The 22,209-nt window shown below is 44.3% G+C and overlaps 1 protein-coding gene across 4 annotated transcripts in view; it reads right to left on the bottom strand.

Annotated features, from left to right (window-relative positions):
- The window catches only part of B3GAT2 (beta-1,3-glucuronyltransferase 2), a 68,340-nt gene that overhangs the window by 27,870 nt on the left and 18,261 nt on the right, over positions 1-22,209 (bottom strand). For 3 of the 4 annotated variants that reach the window (XM_073336388.2, XM_073336386.2, XM_073336387.2), the window contains exon 2: positions 15,044-15,188. In XM_073336388.2, the coding sequence (XP_073192489.1) occupies positions 15,044-15,188 (145 nt within the window). Of the gene's footprint in view, positions 1-14,881; positions 14,951-15,043; positions 15,189-22,209 lie in introns of all 4 variants that reach the window. The other variant, XM_073336384.2, reaches the window with a different exon arrangement.

The raw sequence follows: 22,209 nt of genomic DNA on the forward strand, positions 1-22,209 counted from the left end.
AAATTTCTGGTTTTTAAAAGAAAATCTGTTTCCAGAAGTAACATATTTACAACCTTAATCTTGTTTAAGCATGAATTATGTCTGTGAATTAATTTTTAAACCCCTAAAAGGTGTGGAACTGAGCTATTTGAGAGGCAGACAGCTACCCCCTCTTTTTGTTATCTCTCTCCACTGAGTCACTCTGATCCAGGCCTGGAAGTCTGCGTTCAAGGAGTGGTGAAAGAGGCAGGATCTTGCCTACTGAATTTGTTCCCTTTCATGGTCCAAGTGAACCCATTGGGTAATTTCAGGGTGTGGATACAGGACTTTTGCTTGGTTAGTTTTATTTAATGAGACCTTTTATTTGCTTTATTTATTAGTTCCCACTAAGTCTCTTCAAATCACAGCACTGGCTTTAAATGTTCCACAGTGCAAACTCTAGTTTCATTCTGTTTTTTATAAGATATGCAAGGCACTGCCAGAGTTAAAGAGAGTAAAATTCTATATTAAATAAATACGGATGGTCTCTGAGACTGATTACAACAGAGAATAACTATCCTATAATATTTGATGCAAAATAAGGTAGGCAAAGCTTGTCCTAGGAGCGTCTGCTGAAAAGTCCTCTGGGTTTGTTGGTGCCACACTACACTGTACCTCTATTTTTGTTACATATAGTGAAAAACTTGAAAGGTAGCTCTACTTTTCTTACCTCCTCTCACCCCTACCTAATATGGGCCCTCTATATTGGATGTAAGTGACAGTAGCAAACATTTCCAATGGTGGCTCTTGTTTTTCTAGAAGCTGGTTAATGTGCTGAAAACAGAAACCTTGGCCAACTTTCTTTAACAGGATAACCAGGCTTTAACATGAAAAACAGGGGTTCTTGTTGTGCAGTGGGGCAGGTATGTGCCAAAAGGTTTCAATGGGTAGAGAGAACAGTGCCCACATTCCTTGCTCCCCATTCCTGCCAGCCTCCCCACTTTTTGAATGAGAAAGGAGTGTCTTTTCCTGTAATGGACAGAGTTGGGGGAGGGGAAACACTATTCATGCTTTTGTCCCAGTCCCTTTACTGTATTTTCTACCCCATTGCTGCGGACAACTCCCTTTTAAAGTGTGTACTTATCAGCTTTGCTCCAAGTGCTGCCCAATATCTTGCTCTCCCTGTTCTGTCGTTCCTTGGCCTCCTCTTTTTCTCTTCAGGTTTCCTGCTCTCATTTTCCTTTGACTCACATTGTTCTCCTCTTGCTCCACTCCCACTTTCCTGCACACCATTCACAATCCACTCTCATTCACTTCCCTCCCTCACTCTGCTATTGTTGCTTTTTGCCCATATTACCTATTCTCTCTCTCATTTTTCCATATGAAGGAATCCCAGGTCAACCTCAAGAAACCATCTGCAGGTGACACAAGGGTCTGGGCTTAAAGAAAAGTGGCTCCAAGTCTTGAGGGTTGCTGCCTTTGAATTTTCAGTGGGAAAAAACTTTCTGCTTTGATCAGAGAGAAATAACACTGGCAGCCATGGCAGCTTCTTGAACACACTATACCACAATAACTATAGCAACCACAAACCCCACCCAGCAAACATGGCCCCAACCTCCAAAAAAAATGAACAAAACAAAAAACACACAACCCAGACACAATCCAATGTTTGCAAAATTGATTGGGAATGCCAGGTGCCAGAGTTTTTTTTTTCCTAAAAGTAAACGGGGGGGGGGGGTGTTCTACCCATTTGCCTGGAGACAAAAGTGGCAGGGTTTTTTTTTTAGGATTTTGATTTTTTTACAAGGAGCACCGGTTTGAAAAGGAATTTTTTTTCCTTTAGGCTGCTGGTAAGCAGGTTTCCAAGTAGTTGGAGATTTTTTGCTTTGATTTGGGGCCAGAGCAGAGACAAAGGGAATTGTCTTTCTCTGTAGGTTGACAATCACTATCAGAGAATAGGTATCCTATTCCAGCACAGCAAAATTTTACAGCCAAGTTTTGTTTGTTTATTTCTAAACCTCGGGTGTAAAGTTAGTTAAAAACAGAGAGCTTAGGATGACAAAATCCACGGCTCAACAAAGGCTGGAATTAGCCAGATTTCAGGCTCAGGAAAAACAAAAGGAACATGAAAGACAGAACTCATGGGGCTGGAGAAGGAGGTACAGGAGGCTGCCCACAGGAGGGAAATGGAGGTAAGGAAGCACGTGGAGGAGAAGGAAAAAGAGAGGAAGCATGTGGAGGAGGAGAAGGAAAAAGAGAGGAAGCATGCACTGGAGATGGAGAAGGTAAAGGCTCAACAGAATATACCAACAAACCCTAGCAATCCTTCTATAGGTACCACTTCCCATCCCAGAAAGTTCCCCACCTACAAGGCAGGCGATGATACTGAGGCCTTCTTAGAAAACTTCGAAAGGGCCTGCCTTGGGTACAGCATCTCTACAGACCAATACATGGTAGAGCTGAGGCCACAGCTCACTGGACCCTTAGCTGAGGTGGCGGATGAAATGCCTAAAGAACACATGAACAAGTATGAACTGTTTAAATCCAAGGCGAGAGTCAGAATGGGGATAACACCCGAGCATTCTTGTCGGAGGTTCAGAGCCCTAAGGTGGAAACCAGACGTGTCATTTACCCAACATGCCTACCACATTGTGAAACATTGGGATGCCTGGATATCAGTAGCAAGTGTTGAATCTCCAGTAAATCTGCCCTTCCTAATGCAAATGGAACAATTCTTAGAGGGTGTTCCTGAGGAAATAGAAAGATACATCCTAGATGGCAAAACTGTAATCGAGGCAGGAGAGATTGGAGCCAGATGGATGGAGGTGGCAGAGAAGAAGAAAACTGGTCGCAGTTGGAGCAGAGACCAGAAGGGACAACCCCAGACCACACCCTATTATCGGGGGCTGCCCAAGGCCCCACCTACCTCCCAAAGAACCCTCCAGACACCTTATCGTCCCAGCAACCCACCTCGCTCCAGTGACCCGTCAGCTGGACGATGTTTTAAGTGTAACGAGATGGGGCATGTAAAGGTCAACTGCCCCAAGAACCCCAACAGATTACAGTTCATTGCACCGGAATCACACCAAAGGTCGGCAGGCCCAGATACCTCCCAGATACCCTTGGAGCAGAGGGAAACTGTGAGTGTGGGTGGGAAGAAGGTCACCACGTGGAGGGACACTGGAGCACAAGCATCAGCTATCCATGCTTCCTTAGTGGACCCCAATTTAATCAACCCAGAGATCCAAGTGACGATTCAACCCTTCAAGTCCAACTCTTTCGATTTGCCTACAGCCAAGCTGCCTGTCCAGTAGCAGGGCTGGTCAGGAACGTGGACTTTTGCAGTCTATGGTGATTATCCCATCCCCATGCTGTTGGGGGAAGACTTGGCCAATCATGTGAAGTGGGCCAAGAAGGTGGGAATAGTCACCCGCAGCCAGGCTAAACAAGCCGTGAGGCCTAGCTCTGTTCCGGAAACTTCTATCAGGACCCGGTCAGAGGTGATGGACCCGGACCCCAGGCCAATGTCTGCAACAGCAGTAGTGGATCCAGTCCCAGAGACCCAGACAGAACCAGTCCCAGAACCGGAAGCAGCCGAACAACCAACACCAGACCCAGTGTCAGCACTGAATCCAGTACTTGCAACATCAACACCAGAGGGCCCCACCGAACCTGAACCGGCAGCAGCCCATAACCCTACACAAGAGGCTCAGCCAGAGCTTGAACCCAACAGAGTGTCCCAGAGGAAAGCGGTTCACAGTCAACAGAAACAGCCCCATCCCCTACATCGCTTCCAGAGGGACCAAGCATAGGTCCACAATCCAATGAGGAACTGATGTCTACAGCATCAAGGGAACAGTTCCAGACCGAACAGGAAGCAGATGAAAGCCTCCAGAGAGCTTGGACAGTGGCACGGAGCAACCCACTGCCTCTCAGCTCTTCTAATTGATCCCGGTTTGCTGTAGAAGGAGGACTTTTATACAAGGAAACTCTTTCTGGTGCACACCAGGAAGACTGGCATCCTCAGAGACAGTTGGTAGTTCCAACTAAATACCGGGCCAAGCTCTTGAGCTTAGCCCACGATCACCCTAGTGGCCATGCTGGGGTGAACAGGACCAAAGACCGTTTGGGGGGGGTCATTCCACTGGAGGGAATGGGCAAGGATGTTTCTATCTATGTCCAGTCTTGTGAAGTATGCCAAAGAGTGGGAAAAACCCAAGACCAGTCAAAGCCCCTCTCCAGCCACTCCCCATCATTGAAGTTCCATTTCAGCAAGTAGCTGTGGATATTCTGGATCCTTTTCCGAAAAAGACGCCCAGAGGAAAGCAGTACATACTGACTTTCATGGATTTTGCCACCCGATGGCTGGAAGCAGTAGCTCTAAGCAACACCAGGGCTAAAAGTGTGTGCCAGGCACTAGCAGACATTTTTGCCAGGGTAGGTTGGCCCTCCGACATCCTCACAGATGCAGGGACTAATTTTCTGGCAGGAACTATGGAAAACCTTTGGGAAGCTCATGGGGTAAATCACTTGGTTGCCACTCCTTACCACCATCAAACAAATGGCATGGTGGAGAAGTTTAATGGAACTTTGGGGGCCATGATAGGTAAATTCGTAAATGAGCACTCCAATGATTGGGACCTAGTGTTGCAGCAGTTGCTCTTTGCCTACAGAGCTGTACCACATCCCAGTTTAGGGTTTTCACCATTTGAACTTGTATATGGCCGTGAGCTTAAGGGGCCATTACAGTTGGTGAAGCAGCAGTGGGAGGGATTTACACCTTCTCCAGGAACTAACATTCTGGACTTTGTCACCAACCTACAAAACACCCTCCGAACCTCTTTAGCCCTTGCTAGAGAAAACTTACAGGATGCTCAAAAAGAGCAAAAAGCCTGGTATGATAAACATGCCAGAGAGCGTTCCTTCAAAGTAGGGGACCAGGTCATGGTCTTAAAGGCGCTTCAGGCCCATAAAATGGAAGCATCGTGGGAAGGGCCATTCACGGTCCAGGAACGCCTGGGAGCTGTTAATTATCTCATAGCATTCCCCACCTCCAACCGAAAGCCTAAGGTGTACCATATTAATTCTCTAAAGCCCTTTTATTCCAGAGAATTAAAGGTTTGTCAGTTTACAGCCCAGGGAGGAGACGACGCTGAGTGGCCTGAAGGTGTCTACCACGAAGGGAAAAGTGCTGGTGGTGTGGAAGAGGTGAACCTCTCCATGACCCTTGAGCGTGTGCAGCGACAGCAGATCCAGGAGCTGTGCACTAGCTATGCGCCAATGTTCTCAGCCACCCCAGGACTGACTGAATGGGCATACCACTCCATTGACACAGGTAAGGCTCACCCAATTAGGGTCCAACCTTACCGGGTGCCTCCTCAAGCTAAAACTGCTATAGAACGGGAGATCCAGGATATGTTACAGATGAGTGTAATCCGCCCCTCTGGAAGTGCATGGGTATCTCCAGTGGTTCTAGTTCCCAAACCAGATGGGGAAATACGTTTTTGCATGGACTACTGTAAGCTAAATGCTGTAACTCGCCCAGACAACTATCCAATGCCACACACAGATGAACTATTGGAGAAACTGGGATGGGCCCAGTTCATCTCTACCTTGGACTTAACCAAGGGGTACTGGCAAGTACCGCTAGATGAATCTGCCAAGGAAAGGTCAGCCTTCACCACACATCTCGGGCTGTATGAATTTAATGTACTCCCTTTTGGGCTGCGAAATGCACCCGCCACCTTCCAAAGACTTGTAGATGGTCTCCTAGCGGGATTAGGAGAATATGCAGTCGCCTACCTTGACGAGGTGGCCATATTTTCAGATTCCTGAGCAGAATACCTGGAACATCTACAAAAAGTCCTTGAGCGCATAAGGGAGGCAGGACTAACTGTTAAGGCTAAGAAGTGTCAAATAGGCCTAAACAGAGTGACTTACCTTGGACACCAGGTGGGTCAAGGAACTATCAGCCCCCTACAGGCCAAAGTGGATGCTATCCAAAAGTGGCCTGTCCCAAAGTCAAAGAAACAGGTTCAATCCTTCTTAGGCTTGGCCGGTTATTACAGACGATTTGTACCACAATACAGCCAAATCGCCGCCCCACTGACAGACCTAACCAAAAAGAAACAGCCAAATGCCGTTCAGTGGACTGAAAAGTGTCAGAAAGCCTTTAACAAGCTTAAAGCGACACTCATGTCTGACCCTGTACTAAGGGCCCCAGACTTTGACAAACCGTTCCTAGTAACCGCAGATGCGTCCGAGCGTGGTGTGGGAGCAGTTTTAATGCAGAAAGGACCTGATCAAGAATTCCACCCTGTAGTGTTTCTCAGCAAAAAACTGTCTGAGAGGGAAAGCAACTGGTCAGTCAGTGAAAAAGAATGTTACACCATTGTCTACGCCCTGGAAAAGCTACGCCCATATGTTTGGGGATGGCATTTCCACCTGCAAACCGACCATGCTGCACTACTGTGGCTTCATACCACCATGGGAAATAACAAAAAACATCTTCGGTGGAGTTTAGCTCTCCAAGATTTTGATTTCGACATCCAACACATCTCAGGAGCTTCTAACAAAGTGGCTGATGCACTCTCCCATGAAAGTTTCCCAGAATCAACTGGTTAAAATCGTCCTTGAGATGTGGAAAATATTGTTAGTCTTTATATACTTGGTAGTATATTTAGAGATGCATGTATCTTATTAACTCTGTTTTTCCTAGAGCTCCAGGAAGAAATCCCAGCCAGCGTTTCACTCTAGCTGAGATTTGGGGGGCGTGTCATAAATATAAAGGGAAGGGTAAACCCCTTTAAAATCCCTCCTGGCCAGAGGAAAAATCCTCTCTCCTGTAAAGGGTTAAGAAGCTAACGGTAACCTCGCTGGCACCTGACCAAAATGACCAATGAGGAGACAAGATACTTTCAGAAGCTGGGAGGAGGGAGAGAAACAAAAGGTCTGTGTCTGTCTGTATGCTGCTTTTGCCAGGGACAGAACAGGAATGGAGTCTTAGAACTTTTAGTAAGTAATCTAGCTAGGTATGTGTTAGATATGATTTCTTTAAAGGGCTAAGAAAGGAACTGTGCTGAATAGAATGACTATTCCTGTCTGTGTCTCTCTTTTGTAACTTAAGGTTTTGCCTAGAGGGATTCTCTATGTTTTGAATCTAATTACCCTGTAAGGTATCTACCATCCTGATTTTACAGAGGGGATTCCTTTACTTCTATTAAAAGTCTTCTTGTAAGAAAACTGAATGCTTTTTCATTGTTCTCAGATCCAAGGGTTCTTGCAAATGCAAATTGGTGAGGATTTTTACCAAACCTTTCCCAGGAAGTGGGGTGCAAGGGTTGGGAGGATTTTGGGGGAAAAGACGTGTCCAAACTACGTTTCCCAGTAAACCCAGTTAGAGTTTGGTGGTGGCAGTGGAGATCCAGGGACAAAGGATAAAATCAATTTGTACCTTGTGGAAGTTTTAACCTAAGCTGGTGAAAGTAAGCTTAGGAGGTTTTCATGCAGGTCCCCCCATCTGTACCCTAGAGGTCAGAGTGGGGGAGGAACCTTGACAAACCTGCTCTTAAAAATCTCCAATGATGGAGATTCCACAACCTCCCTAGGCAATTTATTCCAGTGCTTAACCACCCTGACAATCCCTTGCTGCAATTTAAACCCATTGCTTCTTGTCTTATCCTCAGGGGTTAAGAAGAACAATTTTTCTCCCTCCTCCTTGTAACCTCCTTTTACATACTTGAAAACTGTAATGTCTCCTCTGTGTCTTCTCTTTTCCAGAATAAACAAACCCAATTTTTTCAATCTTCCCTCATCGGTCATGTCTTCTAGACCTTTGATCATTTTTGTTGCTCTTCTTTGGACGTTCTCTAATCTGTCCACATCTTTCTTGAAACGTGGTGCCCAGAACTGGACACAATACTCCAGTTGAGGCCTAATCAGTGCAGAGTGGAGCGGAAAAATTACTTCTCATATCTTGCTTATAACACTCCTGCTAATACATCCCAGAATGATGTTCTTTTTTTGTAACAGTGTTACACTGTTGGTTCATATTTAGCTTGTGGTCCACTACGACCCCCAGATCCCTTTCCACAGTACTCCTTCCTAGGCAATCATTTCCCATTTTGTATGTGTGCAACTGATTGTTCCTTCCTAAGTGGAATACTTTGCATTTGTCCATATTGAATTTCATCCTATTTACTTCAGACCATTTCTCCAGTTTCGCCAGCTCATTTTGAATTATAATCCTATCCTCCAAAGCACTTGCAACCCCTCTCAGCCTGGTATCATCTGCAAACTTTATATGCCATTATCTAAATCATTGATGAAGATATTGACCAGAACTGGACCCATACCTGATACCTACGGGACCCCACTTGTTTTGCCCTTCCAGCATGACTGTGAGCCACTGATAACCATTCCCAGAGAGTAGTTTTCCAACCAGTTTTGGACCCACCTTATAGTAGCTCCATCGAGGTTGCATTTCCCTAGTTTGTTTATGAGAAGGTCATGCGAGACAGTATCAAAAGCTTTACTAAAGCCAAGATATACGTCTACCTCTTCCCCCCATCCACAAGGCTTGTTACCTTGTCAAAGAAAGCTATCAGGTTGGTTTAACACAATTCGTTCTTCACAAATCCATGCTGACTGTTTATCACCTTATCTTCTAGAAGTTTGCAAATTGATTGCTTTATTATTTGCTCCATTATCTTTCCAGGTACAGAAGTTAAGATGACTGGTCTTTAATTCCCCAGGTTGTCCCTATTTCCCTTTTTATAGATTGGCACTATATTTGCCCTTTTCCAGTTTTCTGTGATCTCTCCATGCTAGATGACTCAAAATCAGTAACCCTGGAGGTGGGCTCAGAGTTCACGGATGTGCTGATTGCAACACTGCTCTCTGAAAACTGGCATCATTATGGGCCTGTTGAGAGATGCTGTACAGAGATGCAAAGGTATGAACCAATGACCAGGTTACTGCTCTGGATTAGTACCTGTACGAGGAACACTGCTGCTAAGGCCTGGATTCTTGTGGAATGGGTGGTCACGATGGCAAGGAGGCAGAACCTTTGCTTGCTCAAAGCAAGCTCCAATACAAGCAGTTACTCAGGACAAGCCCTGAGATTGCTGAGGTGGGCTCCCCACCCTAGGTCTGACACATCCAAGACTAGAGTAATGGATGGTTGAGGGGCAGTGAAGAGTACCCCTATCATTAGTGATCCTGGGTCTCTCCAGCAGGTCAACAAAACGATGACTGGAGGTAGAATAATGAGTATTGAGTCCAGGCAGTGTCTGCTCAGGGAATAGACTGACACAAGCCTCATCTGGAGGGGTCTGAGGCATAGCTTTGTGTACTGCACCACATAGGTACATGCTGCCATTTGCCCCAATACTTTGAGGCAGACCTGAGCAGTTATCATCAGGTGGGTCGTGACTTTGGAGATCAGGTCCAAAAAGCTTGGAATCCGGCTTCCAGTAGGAAGGCCTTGGCCCGAGTCATGTCAAGTACTGCCCTGATTAACTCTATTCTCTGAACCAGGACCAGGGTTGACTTCTGCTCGTTTACCAACAGACCCAGCACCTGGAAGGTGGCTCGTACTGTACTGAACTGCGCTGGACCTGAACATGAGATTGACCATTGACCAGACAGTCATTGAGGTATGGGTAGACCTGCATGCCTCAACTCCAAGGAAGGCTGCTGTCACCACCATGCGCTTCATGAAGATCTGTGGGGCTGCCGACGAGCTAAAGGGAAGAGTGGTGAACTGATAATGGTGTTGACCCACTACAAACCTGAGAAATCTCTTGTGCCCACGGAAGATGGAGATGTGGAAATAAGCATCCTTTAAATCGAGGGTGGCATACCAGTCTCCTGGATCCAGGGAGGGACTGATGGAGGGAATGATGGAGGCCAGAGAGACCATGCAAAACCTCAGCTTCTTGAGATATTTGTTGAGGCAACACAGGTCCAGGATGGGCCATAGCCACCCCCCATCTTGACTTTCGGGTTTAGGAAACATCAAAGTAAAACTCCTTCCCTCTCAAGTCTCAAGGAACTTCCTGTACAGCCCCCACGTGTAGAAGGGTTTGCAACTCCTGGATAAGAAGCTGCTCATGAGAAGGGTCCCTGAAGAGGGACAGGGGGTAGGTAGGAGGAGTGGACGAAAATTGGAGGGTGTAACCAGCTGCTATAGTGCATATAATTGTCCGATGTTATATATGACCTGTCTGGGCTGAAGGGTGACAGGCAGTGGGGGATGGATCTGGCGATCAGACTGGTAGACTGTCCTCGGGTGTACTTCAAAAGGCCTCCCTGGCCCCGCCAGGTTACCTATGCGAGCTTCACTGGGAGGCTGAGATAGAAAGTAGGGGTTGGCATCGCTTATAGCCCTTCCCTTTTCTTTTATAGGGCTCCTGCCTGGGAAGTGCCACAAACCTGGGAGGCTGCTGGGGCCTAAAATGCTTCCTGGAGGCAGGAGGTGTATAAAGGCCCAAGGAGCGAAGGGGAGTCCTCAAGTCCTTGAAGCTTGGAGTCAGTCTGTACTGAGAACAGGGATGCCCTGAATGGACTGCTGCACTTTGAGGGAGGCCCAATGACTTGAGTCACAAGCAGCGCCACATGGTGACCGCTGACTCCATAGTCCAGACTGCTGAGTCAGCCGCATCCAGAGCCACCTGGAGGGAGGTCCTGGCCACTGTTTTGCACTCCTCTAGGATGGCTGTGAACTCCTACCTCAACTCCTGTCATAGCAAGTCTCTAAATTTGGACAATGAGTCGCATGGGTTACAATCGTATCTCTCCAGGAGAGCCTGCTGATCAGAGATGCAACTGGAGGCTGCCCATTGAACAAACCTTACGTCTGAACAGGTCCAGTCTCTTGGCCTCTTTATTTTTGGGGGTAACACTCGACTGCCCCATCTATCCCACTCATTTGCCACCAACACCACAGAGGGCGGGGGGGTTGGGTGGAGGTATTCAAACCCACTGGATAGGACAGCGTATTTCTTCTCTGCCCTTTTTGAGATAGGGGGCAGAGAAGGAGAAGTCTGTCATAGTACCATGACAAGTCTCATCACCACTTGGTTAACTGACAGAGCCACTCTGGAGGGAGCTGCTGTAGCCAGGATGTCAATTAGGCTCCTTGAGCTCTTCCATTTCCAGTCTCAAGTTTGTGGTGACCCTTTTCAGGAGCTCTTGGTGGGCCCTGAAGTCATTACTAGGACCTGCAACCGTCTCATCTGGGAATGATGAGGAGGAGGCCTGTAATAGGTGAGGGTCCGCCTGCTCTTCCACCACATCCATTGGGGCCATTTCTTGGACGTCAGTACCGGAGTCAGGGTCTGATGCCAGACGGGATGGCTTGCCCCCCTGATACCACCGAGTATGAGCGGTGGGACAGGAGGCCCAGAGAACAGGGGAAACTCCCACAGGTTCCAATACTGTCACTGCATTGGCCAGTGACCCAGTGGCCAGGCGCCAGCCAGGGGGCGAGTACCGAAGTCCGGGTTTTAGGCCGGGTACCGGTAGGTCTTAAGTGGAGTGAAGGATTCCCCTTCGGACTCCAAAAAAAGGATTCTTCTCTTGGAAGACCGGGTGGCACAGTATCCACTTCCGCCTCTGGGCGGTGCCGGGGAGGTGGAGACCAGTAACGGGCCGTAGACCGCTGTCATAGGACCACAGGAGGGTTTGTCCCTGGATGGTGTCGCAGTGGTCAGTATTGCAGTGGAGCTCACCATCCCTTGCTCCCTCTATCCCTTGGCTGGCAGGGGGCCTTGAGGGGTCTGCTAGATCGGGAGGGACATAAGGTCCCTTGCCGCCTTGGAAAGCCTCCGGGGTTGAACAAGTCCACAGGCGCATGGCCCCACTGCGGCTTCCAAGAATCAGAGGGTGGCACCCAGATTAGACTTGGCACTCTAGGTGTAGTCAGCAGAGCCACCAGTGGCTCTGGGAGGACAAGTAGCCTGGTGTGGGTCTCACTGCACTGGTCACTTCCCACTCTTTGGCACCGCAAAGTGCCCTCTCGGTGCACTGTTTCTTATGCTGCGTCTTCGGCATCAAGAATGGAGAAGGGTGCCCGGAAGAGCACGGTGCCAGTGGAACACTTTGCATGGAAGTCAAAGTGCTCGGCACCAATTCAGAGCGGCTCAGCTCTGAAACTGGTCTGAGGGCTGCCTCCATGAGTAAAGTGTTCCAATGAATGTCTCTGTCTTTTTGTGTGCATGACCCCTGCAAATCTGGCACTTCTCTTTAACCTGAATTTTCCTGAGGCACTTTAGACAGATAGAGTGTGGGTCACTCACTGGCATTGGCTTGCCACATGAGGTACACGACTTGAAATCCGGAGACCAAGGCATGCCCAGCCCTTGGGAGAAAGTCCCTTGACAACAGGGACAACTATTAACACTACTATATGACTGACTACAATAAATATACAACAGAAAGTCCAAATCACTGGGAAAGAGGCCTTGCAAGAGCAAGAAGGAGCATTCCATGCAACCATCACAGGCAGAAAGAAGGAGCTGAGATGGTATGGGGCTGGCAGTGCCCCTTATACCACTGCATACGCACGTGGCTCCAGAGGGTGCTAGAGGTGGTCCTATGGGTACCAATGAGGAAAAAATCTCCTGCAATTGTGCATGCGAAGCACACACCTAGCATGGAATAAGCAAGCACTCACCGAAGACCTGACCGTTAGTACTGGTCAAAATGCCTGCAGATGGACACCATTCATTTTCAAATGTCTGCTTGATTCTGCAATTACATATACCACTCTTACTCTTTCCACCCTGTGTCTCCGCCTAATGATGAAGTAGCAACACCTTTGCAAACATGACATGACTGTTTACCAGATCAGGCACTGAGTCTAGCTGCTACTTTGCCAAAATAAAGATGATGAAAAAACTTGATCCTTAATAAAATAAAAATAATAATGGAAATTTAAAAAAAAACCACTTGATGCAGGTGAAAAGAATTTTCTCTCACAAATCTCTAAGAGGTTTGCTTTCTAACATTTCATATTCCTCTCAACATCTGCAACTTCGTTTCCATGCTCCCTTCTTCCATTAGCTGCTTTTTAAAAATATGAGCAGATACTTCTCTCTGTTGGTGTTGCTTCTTCCCCATATTTACACCAGTGTATCCCCTGACTTTCAAAGCAATGATCTCGAAGTATAAACCAAGGTAACTCATCAACTTTTCATATGCCTCTTCATCTAAGGGTGAGATTCCCTGGGCTTATGTTGTCTAACTGCCTTTGCCTGTAGCTAATGAATTATACACCTTCCTATCATCCTTTGAATTCCCATAAGCAACAACCTGCACAGCATACTACCAGTGTGTCTCTAAAACTCTACAGACAGGGATTGCTCTTTTAGATGTGTCCCCCAACCACACTGCACCTCGTTCTGACAACACTGCAGTGGCTCAGGGACTGAGAATCCCAGCTCTGTCCTATTCACAAAGAGTAGTGCAGCTATCATCTCACTAAGCAGGACAAAAAATATTACAGTAGATATTTAAGGCCAATTGCTCTCTTTATCTTACTTGAAATGTTCCTACACTTTGGACTTTCAATGTACCAAATATTGATCACTTATTATTCAAAACTGCTAGTGTCTCCAAAAAAGTGTTAGGAATTATTTTAACCACCTTTACTTTTCTATTACTGTTTTTAGAGGCTAAACATTCATATTCTTTATAAATCATTTTGGACTGTAGGCCTGAAATAGGATACCCCTGGGAAAGGTCTGTGAAATCCAAGAGGCCTAGGGAAGGGCCAATCCTGGAGTCCCACCCCCGACCCCTACCCCCACCAGCCTGTTTTGGTTGTGAGCACCTGGCTATCCCTTAGCGCAGCGGTTCTCAGACTGCAGATTGGGACCCTAAAGTGGGTCACAAACACTTTTTAATGAGGTCCCCAGGACTGGCATTACACTTGCTTGGGCCGGGGGCCGAAAGCCGAGCCCCACTGCCCAGGGCTGAAGCCAAAGCCCAAGGGCTTCAGCTCTGGGTGGCAGGGCTCAGGTTACAGGCTTTGGCTTTGGCCCTCCCATCTGGGGCTCCGGGACTCAGGCGGGCTCAGGCTTCATTCCCCCCTCCTGAGGTCATGTAGTAATATTTGTTGTCAGAAGGGGATCGCGGTGCAATGAAGTTTGAGAACCTCTGCCTTAGAGGAGTAGTACGTGCCTTCACACCAAGTGTCAAGAGAAAAATATGTGGTCATTTTGTATTCCTTTCTTCCCCTCCCCATCCCTCACAAGAAAAATAATGCAGAGGGGTTTTTTAAAGTACAAAAAAGTTTACCATGCTGGAAGACTGCTATATCAAAAGTCAGAATTCTGCACACAGGAGATTCTGTCAGCAGTTGAGATTTATACACAAAAGACTGGCCAAGCATGGGCTGACAGCTAGGCACAGCTATGTGGTGTGCTAACTTCACAGTAGAAGATGGATGAGATCAATTTTAAAGCTTTTCTGCCTTTATCTAGCTGGCTAAAGTTGTCAGTGATTTTTCCCCTAAGCCCGGTGTTTCAACCATATCCATCTACAGCTATCATGGTCATCGTTTCACATAACCAACAGAAAATGAATCATTTCATGATAAAGTAGCATTTTACAACATGAGCTTTACGAAGCGTCTACATTTACACTGCATAGTGTGTGTTGATCACACAATGAAATACATAGGCTTCCTGCAAAATTAAATGATTTACAGACAATTTAATCAAACATAAAAGCAAAATTATCACATAAAATTAAAGCAAATTACAGTATATTGTGTTATTATCAAAGAACTATTTAATTGGAGAAAATGTGCATGCCAAGACTTGTAGGATATTTAAAACCAGAAGGGCTGTGTATAATTACTGCACTTCAAAAGTTCTGCTGTTTTAAAAGATGTAACCATTTTCAGCAATATTCTTACCTACAGAATCAAGAACTCCACAGGAAACAATGGAAATTTTCAGAGTTGTCCTCATTTTAAGGATGACCACTTCAAAAGCAAACACATGCTTTAGGCCTGTTCATGAGTACAAACAGGACATTGTGTTCATATATCCTATAGAACTACTTTATCAGTACTTACCTGCCATATCAATGGCAAACGGCCGGTCTGCTCTCCAGCCAGTATACCAGCCAACAACTTTCCCATTTTCCACTACAGGGCGCTCATACCGTCGACCTCCCACTAGTCCCACAGGCCACACGGATACTTTGCGGGTAGTACGCATCTGCAAGAAGGAGGAGGCACAGGGTGATTTCACTTAAGTTTTCTCAGCAGGCTGTGCTTTTTTTGTAAATGGGGGAAGCAAAACCTAGACATTTCCAGTCACCACAAGGTGTTTACAACAGAGTCAGTGTTTCCAGATTTCAACCCTAGAGAGTTGGTATTCGGAGGCTATATGTGCCCCAAAGTTCTCTCACTGCCAGCTAGTTCTTCAGATCTCTAGTCACTTCAAGTCTACTGGGAATATCCTGAGAGAAATAAGGTTGTTAATACCAGTGTTGCTTAAGATATGAAGCACCTAAAAAAAACAAAACAAAAAACAAACACAAAAACCCTATATAATCTCTTCCTCGGTAAAGAAAAGCACAGACGTCTGTGGTAGATTTTTTCTCTGGAAAGATGTTTTGTTGTTTTAACGTGTTTCTTTCTATAAATCCTTAATGCGCTTGCATCATGACTGCAGAAGCCCATCACGGTAGAATGGCATGTTTATTTTACAGTCTGTAAAATACAGTCATTTATAAAAACATACATGCAACTTTGAGGTCTATATCAGAATATATTGTATCTAGAAGCCAGTAACAGACTCTGGAAGAGAAATAAATCCTGATTCTGATTGGAAGTGCACATACACAAACGCCTGTCTTATGAGGATTGCACAATAAGTATGTTTAGATGTGTTAAAAAGTGGCCTGTAGAGGACAACAAAATTGGGCTTGTGCCTTCCCCCCACCCCCACATGGTGCCTAAAAAATGGCCAGTTTTAATTTTTGGAAGAAAAAAAAATAGTGGGAATGATGTTTTCCTTTCATGGATGCATAGTTTCCAAGGCCAGAAGGGCCCATTATGATAATCTAGTCTGACCTCCCATATAACATAGGCCATAGAACTTCCCCAAAATAATTCCTAGAGCATATCTTTGAGACGAACATCCAATCTTTATTTAAAAATTGTCAGGGATGGAGAATCCACCACAAACCTCAGTAAGTTGTTTGAAAGGTTAATTACTCCCACAGTTACAAAACGTACACCTTATTTCCAGTCTGAATTTGTCTAGCTTCAATTTCCAGCCATTGGATTGTGTTAGACCGTTCTCTGCTAGGCTGAAAAGCCCATTATTAAATATCTGCCCACCATGTAGGTACTTATAGACTGTAATCAAGACCCCCCCTTAGCCTCCTCTTTGTTAAGTTAAAGATTCAAGGAGCTCAGTCTCTATCTCTAAAAGGTATGTTCCTAATCCTTTCATAATCATTCTAGTAGCTCTTTCCTGAATCCCTCCAATTTATCAACATTCTCAAACTGTGGACACCAGAATTGTATTCCAGCAGTGATCACACTAGTGTCAAATACAAAGGTAAAATAACCTCTCTGCTCATACTTGAGATTCCCCTGTTTATGCTTCTCAGCATTGCATGAGCCCTTTTAGCCACAGCGTCACACTGGGAGCTCATGTTAAGATGATTATCCACCATGACCCCCAAATCTTTTTGAGTCACTGCCTCCCAGAATGGAGTCCCCCATCCTGCAAATATGGCCAACATTCTTTGTTCCGGGATGTATATATTTACATTTAGCCATATTAAAATGCATATTGCTGCTTACGCCCATCTTACCAAGCAAAATTCAGATGGCTCTATATCAGTGACTTGTCCTTTTCATTATTTACCACTCCCCAAATTTGTGTGTCATCTGCAAATTTTATCAGTGATTAATTTGTTTTCTTCCTGGTCATTAATAAAAGTATTAAAAAGTGTAGGGACAAGAACCAATCCCTGCGGGATCCTACTAAAAACACACCTGTTCAATGATTCCTCATTTGCAATTTTTTTGTAATTAGCTAGTTAGCTAGCTTTTAATCCATTTATTGGCTGACATGTTAATTTGATATCTTTCTTTTTTTAAATCAAAATGTCATGCAATACCAAGTCATATACCTTATAGAAGTCTAAGAATATTACATCACACTATGACCTTTATCACGCAAATGTATAATCTCATTTAGAAAAAAACAAGTTCGTTTGACAGGCTCTATTTCCCAATAAACCCATGTTGATTGGCATTAATTATATTTCCATCCTTTAATTCTTTGTTATTAAAGAAATCAATATTAATAGTCCAGTGAGCTACTCTTCCAGCTCTTTTAAAACTCTTGGATACAGGTTATCCAAACCTTCTGACTTAAAAACATCTAACTTTAATAGCTGCAGTTTAACATGCTCATAAGATACTAGTGGAATGGAAAGAGTGTTATCATGATATGACTACATCATCTGTTTTTTAACAAAATACAAAACAAATACTTACTGAACACTTCAGCATTATCATCTATAATTCTACCATTTCCATCTAGTAATAGGCCAATAATATTGTTAGGATTCTTTTTTCTCCCTAATATATTAAAAAAACCTCGTTCTTATTGTCTAACTCTGCTGACCGTAGATTTTTCCTTGTGTACATTTGCTTCCCTTATCCATTTTCTACAATTCCTCACTTCTAATTTATATTCAATACTATCATTTTTCTCTTTCTTTTATATTTTTATAGCTGACCTCAATTCCCCTCTAAACAATGAGGCATTCTTCCTTGATTGTGACTTCTGGGGCATCTCATAAGTGTTCTTAAACAATTCCCAATTATCATTCACATTTTTCTGATTAAATTCTTCCTCCCAACTGCTCTGGCTCAGAGTTGTCTTCATCTTTGTGCAATTTGCCCTTTTAAAGTACTACATCTATATATCACTGGTCTAGACTTTCTTCTGTTTGCACATTACAAAATGTCATTAAATCAGGATCATTGACCAAGATTACCATAAAAACTTTAGCTCTGTGATCAGTTCCTCTTTATCTATTAAGATAGGGTCTAATATAGAACTTCCCTGTGCTGGAGACAACGCTTTTAGTTAGGAATTGTCATGTATAATATTTAGAAATTCCGAAGATGTTTTAGTACTGCCAACATGAGACCTCCAGCATGTGTCACTCAAGTTGAAGTCGCCCATGATCACATGGCTTTTTTTCCCCTACACATTATAGACAGGTGTGCAAGGAGCCTGCTGTCCTCCTCTCTCAGTTGGTGTCTGCTACAAACCACCAAATCACTTAATACCGTATCTTGTTCATTATATGTTAGGACATTGATCCATAAGCATTCAAGACCATTTTCTTCCAAGTTATCAGTGGCTAAAACAGTTAATTCTATTTTTGACACTAAGTGGGCAAAAGGGTAGGGGGAATGGCACTCTGTCCTTCCTAAATAGGTTATAACCATTAATTTTAACACTGATTGCAATCATGTTTGACATCAGAGGTATGAGTTCTGCCACTAAGTCCAGTGAAGCCAGATTTCACCCTAGAAATGTAGGTCTTGTCTACCCTGTAAGATTCTATTGTTACTGGAAAGCTATGGACATTATGGCATCACCAGAGATTGCCTAAGACATTGTCTTTCCCAGAAAAGTTCACCAATCTAACGAAATCAAGTTAAAAATCAGTCTTGTTAAACTGGCACAACCCTACACTGTACCTGACGTTAAGTCAGTCCCAATTTAAGCAAGGATAACTCCATTTAAATGAATCTACATTCGGGGTTTGCATTGGTTTAGCAAGATTGATTTTTATATTGATTTAGTTAAACCAGTTCATGCTTCAAGTGTAGACAAAGTCTTAAAATCCTTCCCCTTACAATTAGTCTTTTCCCAGACATTTAAAACTTTTGTTTGTTTTTACTAACAGCTTTTTAACTCCAATATCCACAGGACACTCTAGAGAAAGAAAGCTGTTGTTAAAGATTCAGTACCCCACACTGCACAGGAGGAAGGAGAGAATGGCTTCCAGTCATGGTCAACAGCCTCCTGCTGAGCCTGAAAACATCTGCTCTCATTGTAATAGAGCTTGTGGTTCAAAGATTGGCCTTATTAGCCACCTGAGGACCCATAACTCCCATGGAAGATGATCATGCTCGGTAACAAGTGATCACCCATCACCCCACACTCCAGAGAGCTCATAATACCCCTCCTCTAGGCTCCCAAGCTCCTTCAGCAAAACCAGAAGATCAGACTGACATTGCTTATATATCCAAAGGTGAAAATACTAGTAGACTAAAAATAAGCAAGCCTTATCTTTCAGGTCTTCTTTCTACATCTTAAAAAAAAACAAACACTTTTCAAAATGGACACAAAACCTTTTTTTCTAACCCTTTTAAGACACCTTTACGTTTGTCTAGTGTTCAAGTTCCAACATGGGTTATTGGTTTCCTTTTAACTACAGTACAGACCCGTTTATGCGCGGATGTCGGGAGTCAAGCCATCACGACCGTGTGTTAACGGACTGCAGGTTAAGAGGACCATGCTGAAAAAAGTGTCTATGATTCACTTAGAAAAAAAAGCTGTTATTTTCCGCTCTTTCTGGCTCACATTTTTTTCTCTTTCTTATGAAGTCTGTCATTCACCGCAGATGAATGATTTCGATATTTTCCGCATTTTGCTCTCCATAAATCTTACAACAGTTTCTACAGCACTAAGGGCTTCTGTGGGTGAAATTCTGACCTTTTCAACGTCGTCATTATTGTCATTTAGGCCTGCATTATTAGAATTCTCGCCATCACTTTTGCAGTCCAACATAGCCTCGCAGCGCATTAATATTTCTTCCTCGGACAGAAATTCTGAAGTCGGGCAATCTTCATCCATTTCCAGCCACTTGGTAATGATTTCTGGTGACGTATCCAAACTAAAATCTTTTATCACAGGGGTTGGCAACCTTTCAGAAGTGGTGTGCCGAGGCTTCATTTATTCACTTTAATTTAAGGTTCCGCGTGCCAGTAATACATTTTAACGTTTTTTAGAAGGTCTCTCTCTCTACAAGTCTATATATTATATAACTAAACTACTGTCATATGTAGGGGAGAGGAGGAGAAGAGCGTGCCGGGGCAGGCAGAATTTTTAACGGCACACTGCTGCCTGCCGGAGTCCCGGCCGCCGGCCCCACTCAGCCCTCTGCTGGCCTGGGTTTGGCAGCAGGCCGAGTAGGGCCGGCAGCTGAGACCCGGCAGGCAGCAGCGTGCCATTAAAAATTGGCTTGTGTGCCGTCGGTTGCCAACCCCTGTTTTATCATTTGAAAGAGAAGTTTACCTTTATCCTCTTTTGTCTGTGTGCGTGTTTGTAGGATGTCTTCTTTCAAAAATCCTTCGAAGTCTGGCTCTGAATCAGTGCCACTGCTGGAGTTTTCCAAGTTTGAGCCATCTTTGACAGAAAAAGCATCACCAAGAGCCTTCATCCAGCAGTTTTCAATGGGCTTTTGTTTTACTCCGTCCCAAGCTTTTTTAACTAAATAAATAATTTCCTTCATGTTTAATTGTTTCAGGAATTCGGAAATGCCTAAAGACGTGCATGACATGATTGCCGAAATCAGCTCCCGTCGATAATTGTTTTTAAAATTCTGAATAATGCCCTAGTCTAAAAGGTTGAATATTTGATGTTGTGTTGAATGGTAGGTATAGCACTCAAATTTTTCCATCGCTCGATACCAGTGATTCAGCTGGAGGATGGGCTAGACAATTGTCAAGTAGCAAAAGTGCTTTGGCATAGAGTTTCTTCGACTGCACATGCTTACGAACAGCTGAAACAAAGCTGTTGTGGAACCAGTCATCAAAAATGTGTCTTGTCATCCAAGCATTTTTGCTGTTAGCGTATATTATTGGCAGTTTGGCTCTACTGAGGTGATTAAAGCAGCTAGGGTTATGAAAGCAGCCAACAAGAAGAGGGGCAAGCTTATGGCTGACCATCTTATTACTACAAAAAAGAAGAGTCACAAGATCTTTTATCTTTTTAAATCTAGCTGTTTTCTGTGTCTCGTAATTAAAGGCTAAAGTCTTATCAGATAGCAGTTTTGCAAATAAAGCTGTTTCATCACAATTATAAAAGTTGTTTTTCATGGTAGTCTTCATTTTGTAAAATAGATTTTAACTTGGTGGGAAACGTGTTCGCAGCCAATTCATCGGCCCATCGGCTTTCTCCAGAAATCGATATCGGCGCTATGCCATGATGCTTTTTAAAACGACCTTTAAACCCCTTACTGACTTGGAATGATTCATCCCCCATTAAATTTCCAAATTTTGTCGCCTGCGCTTGAAGAATTGGACCACTTAGCGACATTCCTTTCAGCCTTTCCTGAGCAAACCACGTGCGCATAGCTTTGTCTATTGTGGGTTTTGCTGAATAGCGCACACATTTTCGCTTAAGCCCCACGGCAGAATCGATATTTTGTACAAAGCTATTCAGTTTAGATGCGTTTTTTAGCCATCCTCGGAGAGTAGATTCAGCAATCCCAATAGCTTTTGAAACTTTGGCCTGGGTTTCTCCACTATTTACTCAATCTGTTGCAGCTAGTTTTTCTTCTACAGTGTAGGAACGCTGAGGCATGCCCTCTGCCATTATATTCGGCCTACGGTTAAAATTTTCTAATGTAGTGTGTGTGTGTGTGTGTGTATATATATAAATAAAACTACTAGCGGGATAATGATTAAGTGTGCGTGATACGTCTTAACCAATATCAGTAAAGATGTACAATACGTTTCCGCTCCGCACTTCCTGTCGATTTCTATGTCAGAGAGTTAGTGAGCAAATCTGTAGCGCTACATTGCAAGTTCCTGAGTCTTGCGTGTTAAATAGGTAGCACTGGGAAGCATGGCGCTACCGCGCTTTAAGCGGATTCATGCGTAAATGGGTCTGTACTGTATTTTTCCTGTTTAAGGCCTTTTTGTTTGCTGTCATTTTTCCCTGGTCTTTTACTGCTCTGTGGGGTGAAATGGAAAGTTCACAACATTAATTACTATCTTCTTTTAAATATTTAGTGCACAAAAGTCACTTGGACTACTTCAAGACTGCAAAACATGAAGTGGTTCGGTAGCTGTGGTTTCAACATTACACCCATTTCTTGAGCTCTTTGTAAAAATATATACATTGTAACATGTACACATATTGGATCTAATGTCACAAAATGTGCATACAGGTGCAGGGCTGGATC

Source organism: Lepidochelys kempii, chromosome 3 (assembly GCF_965140285.1).
Source record: "Lepidochelys kempii isolate rLepKem1 chromosome 3, rLepKem1.hap1, whole genome shotgun sequence".
In the NCBI taxonomy this organism is placed as follows: Eukaryota; Metazoa; Chordata; order Testudines; family Cheloniidae; genus Lepidochelys; species Lepidochelys kempii.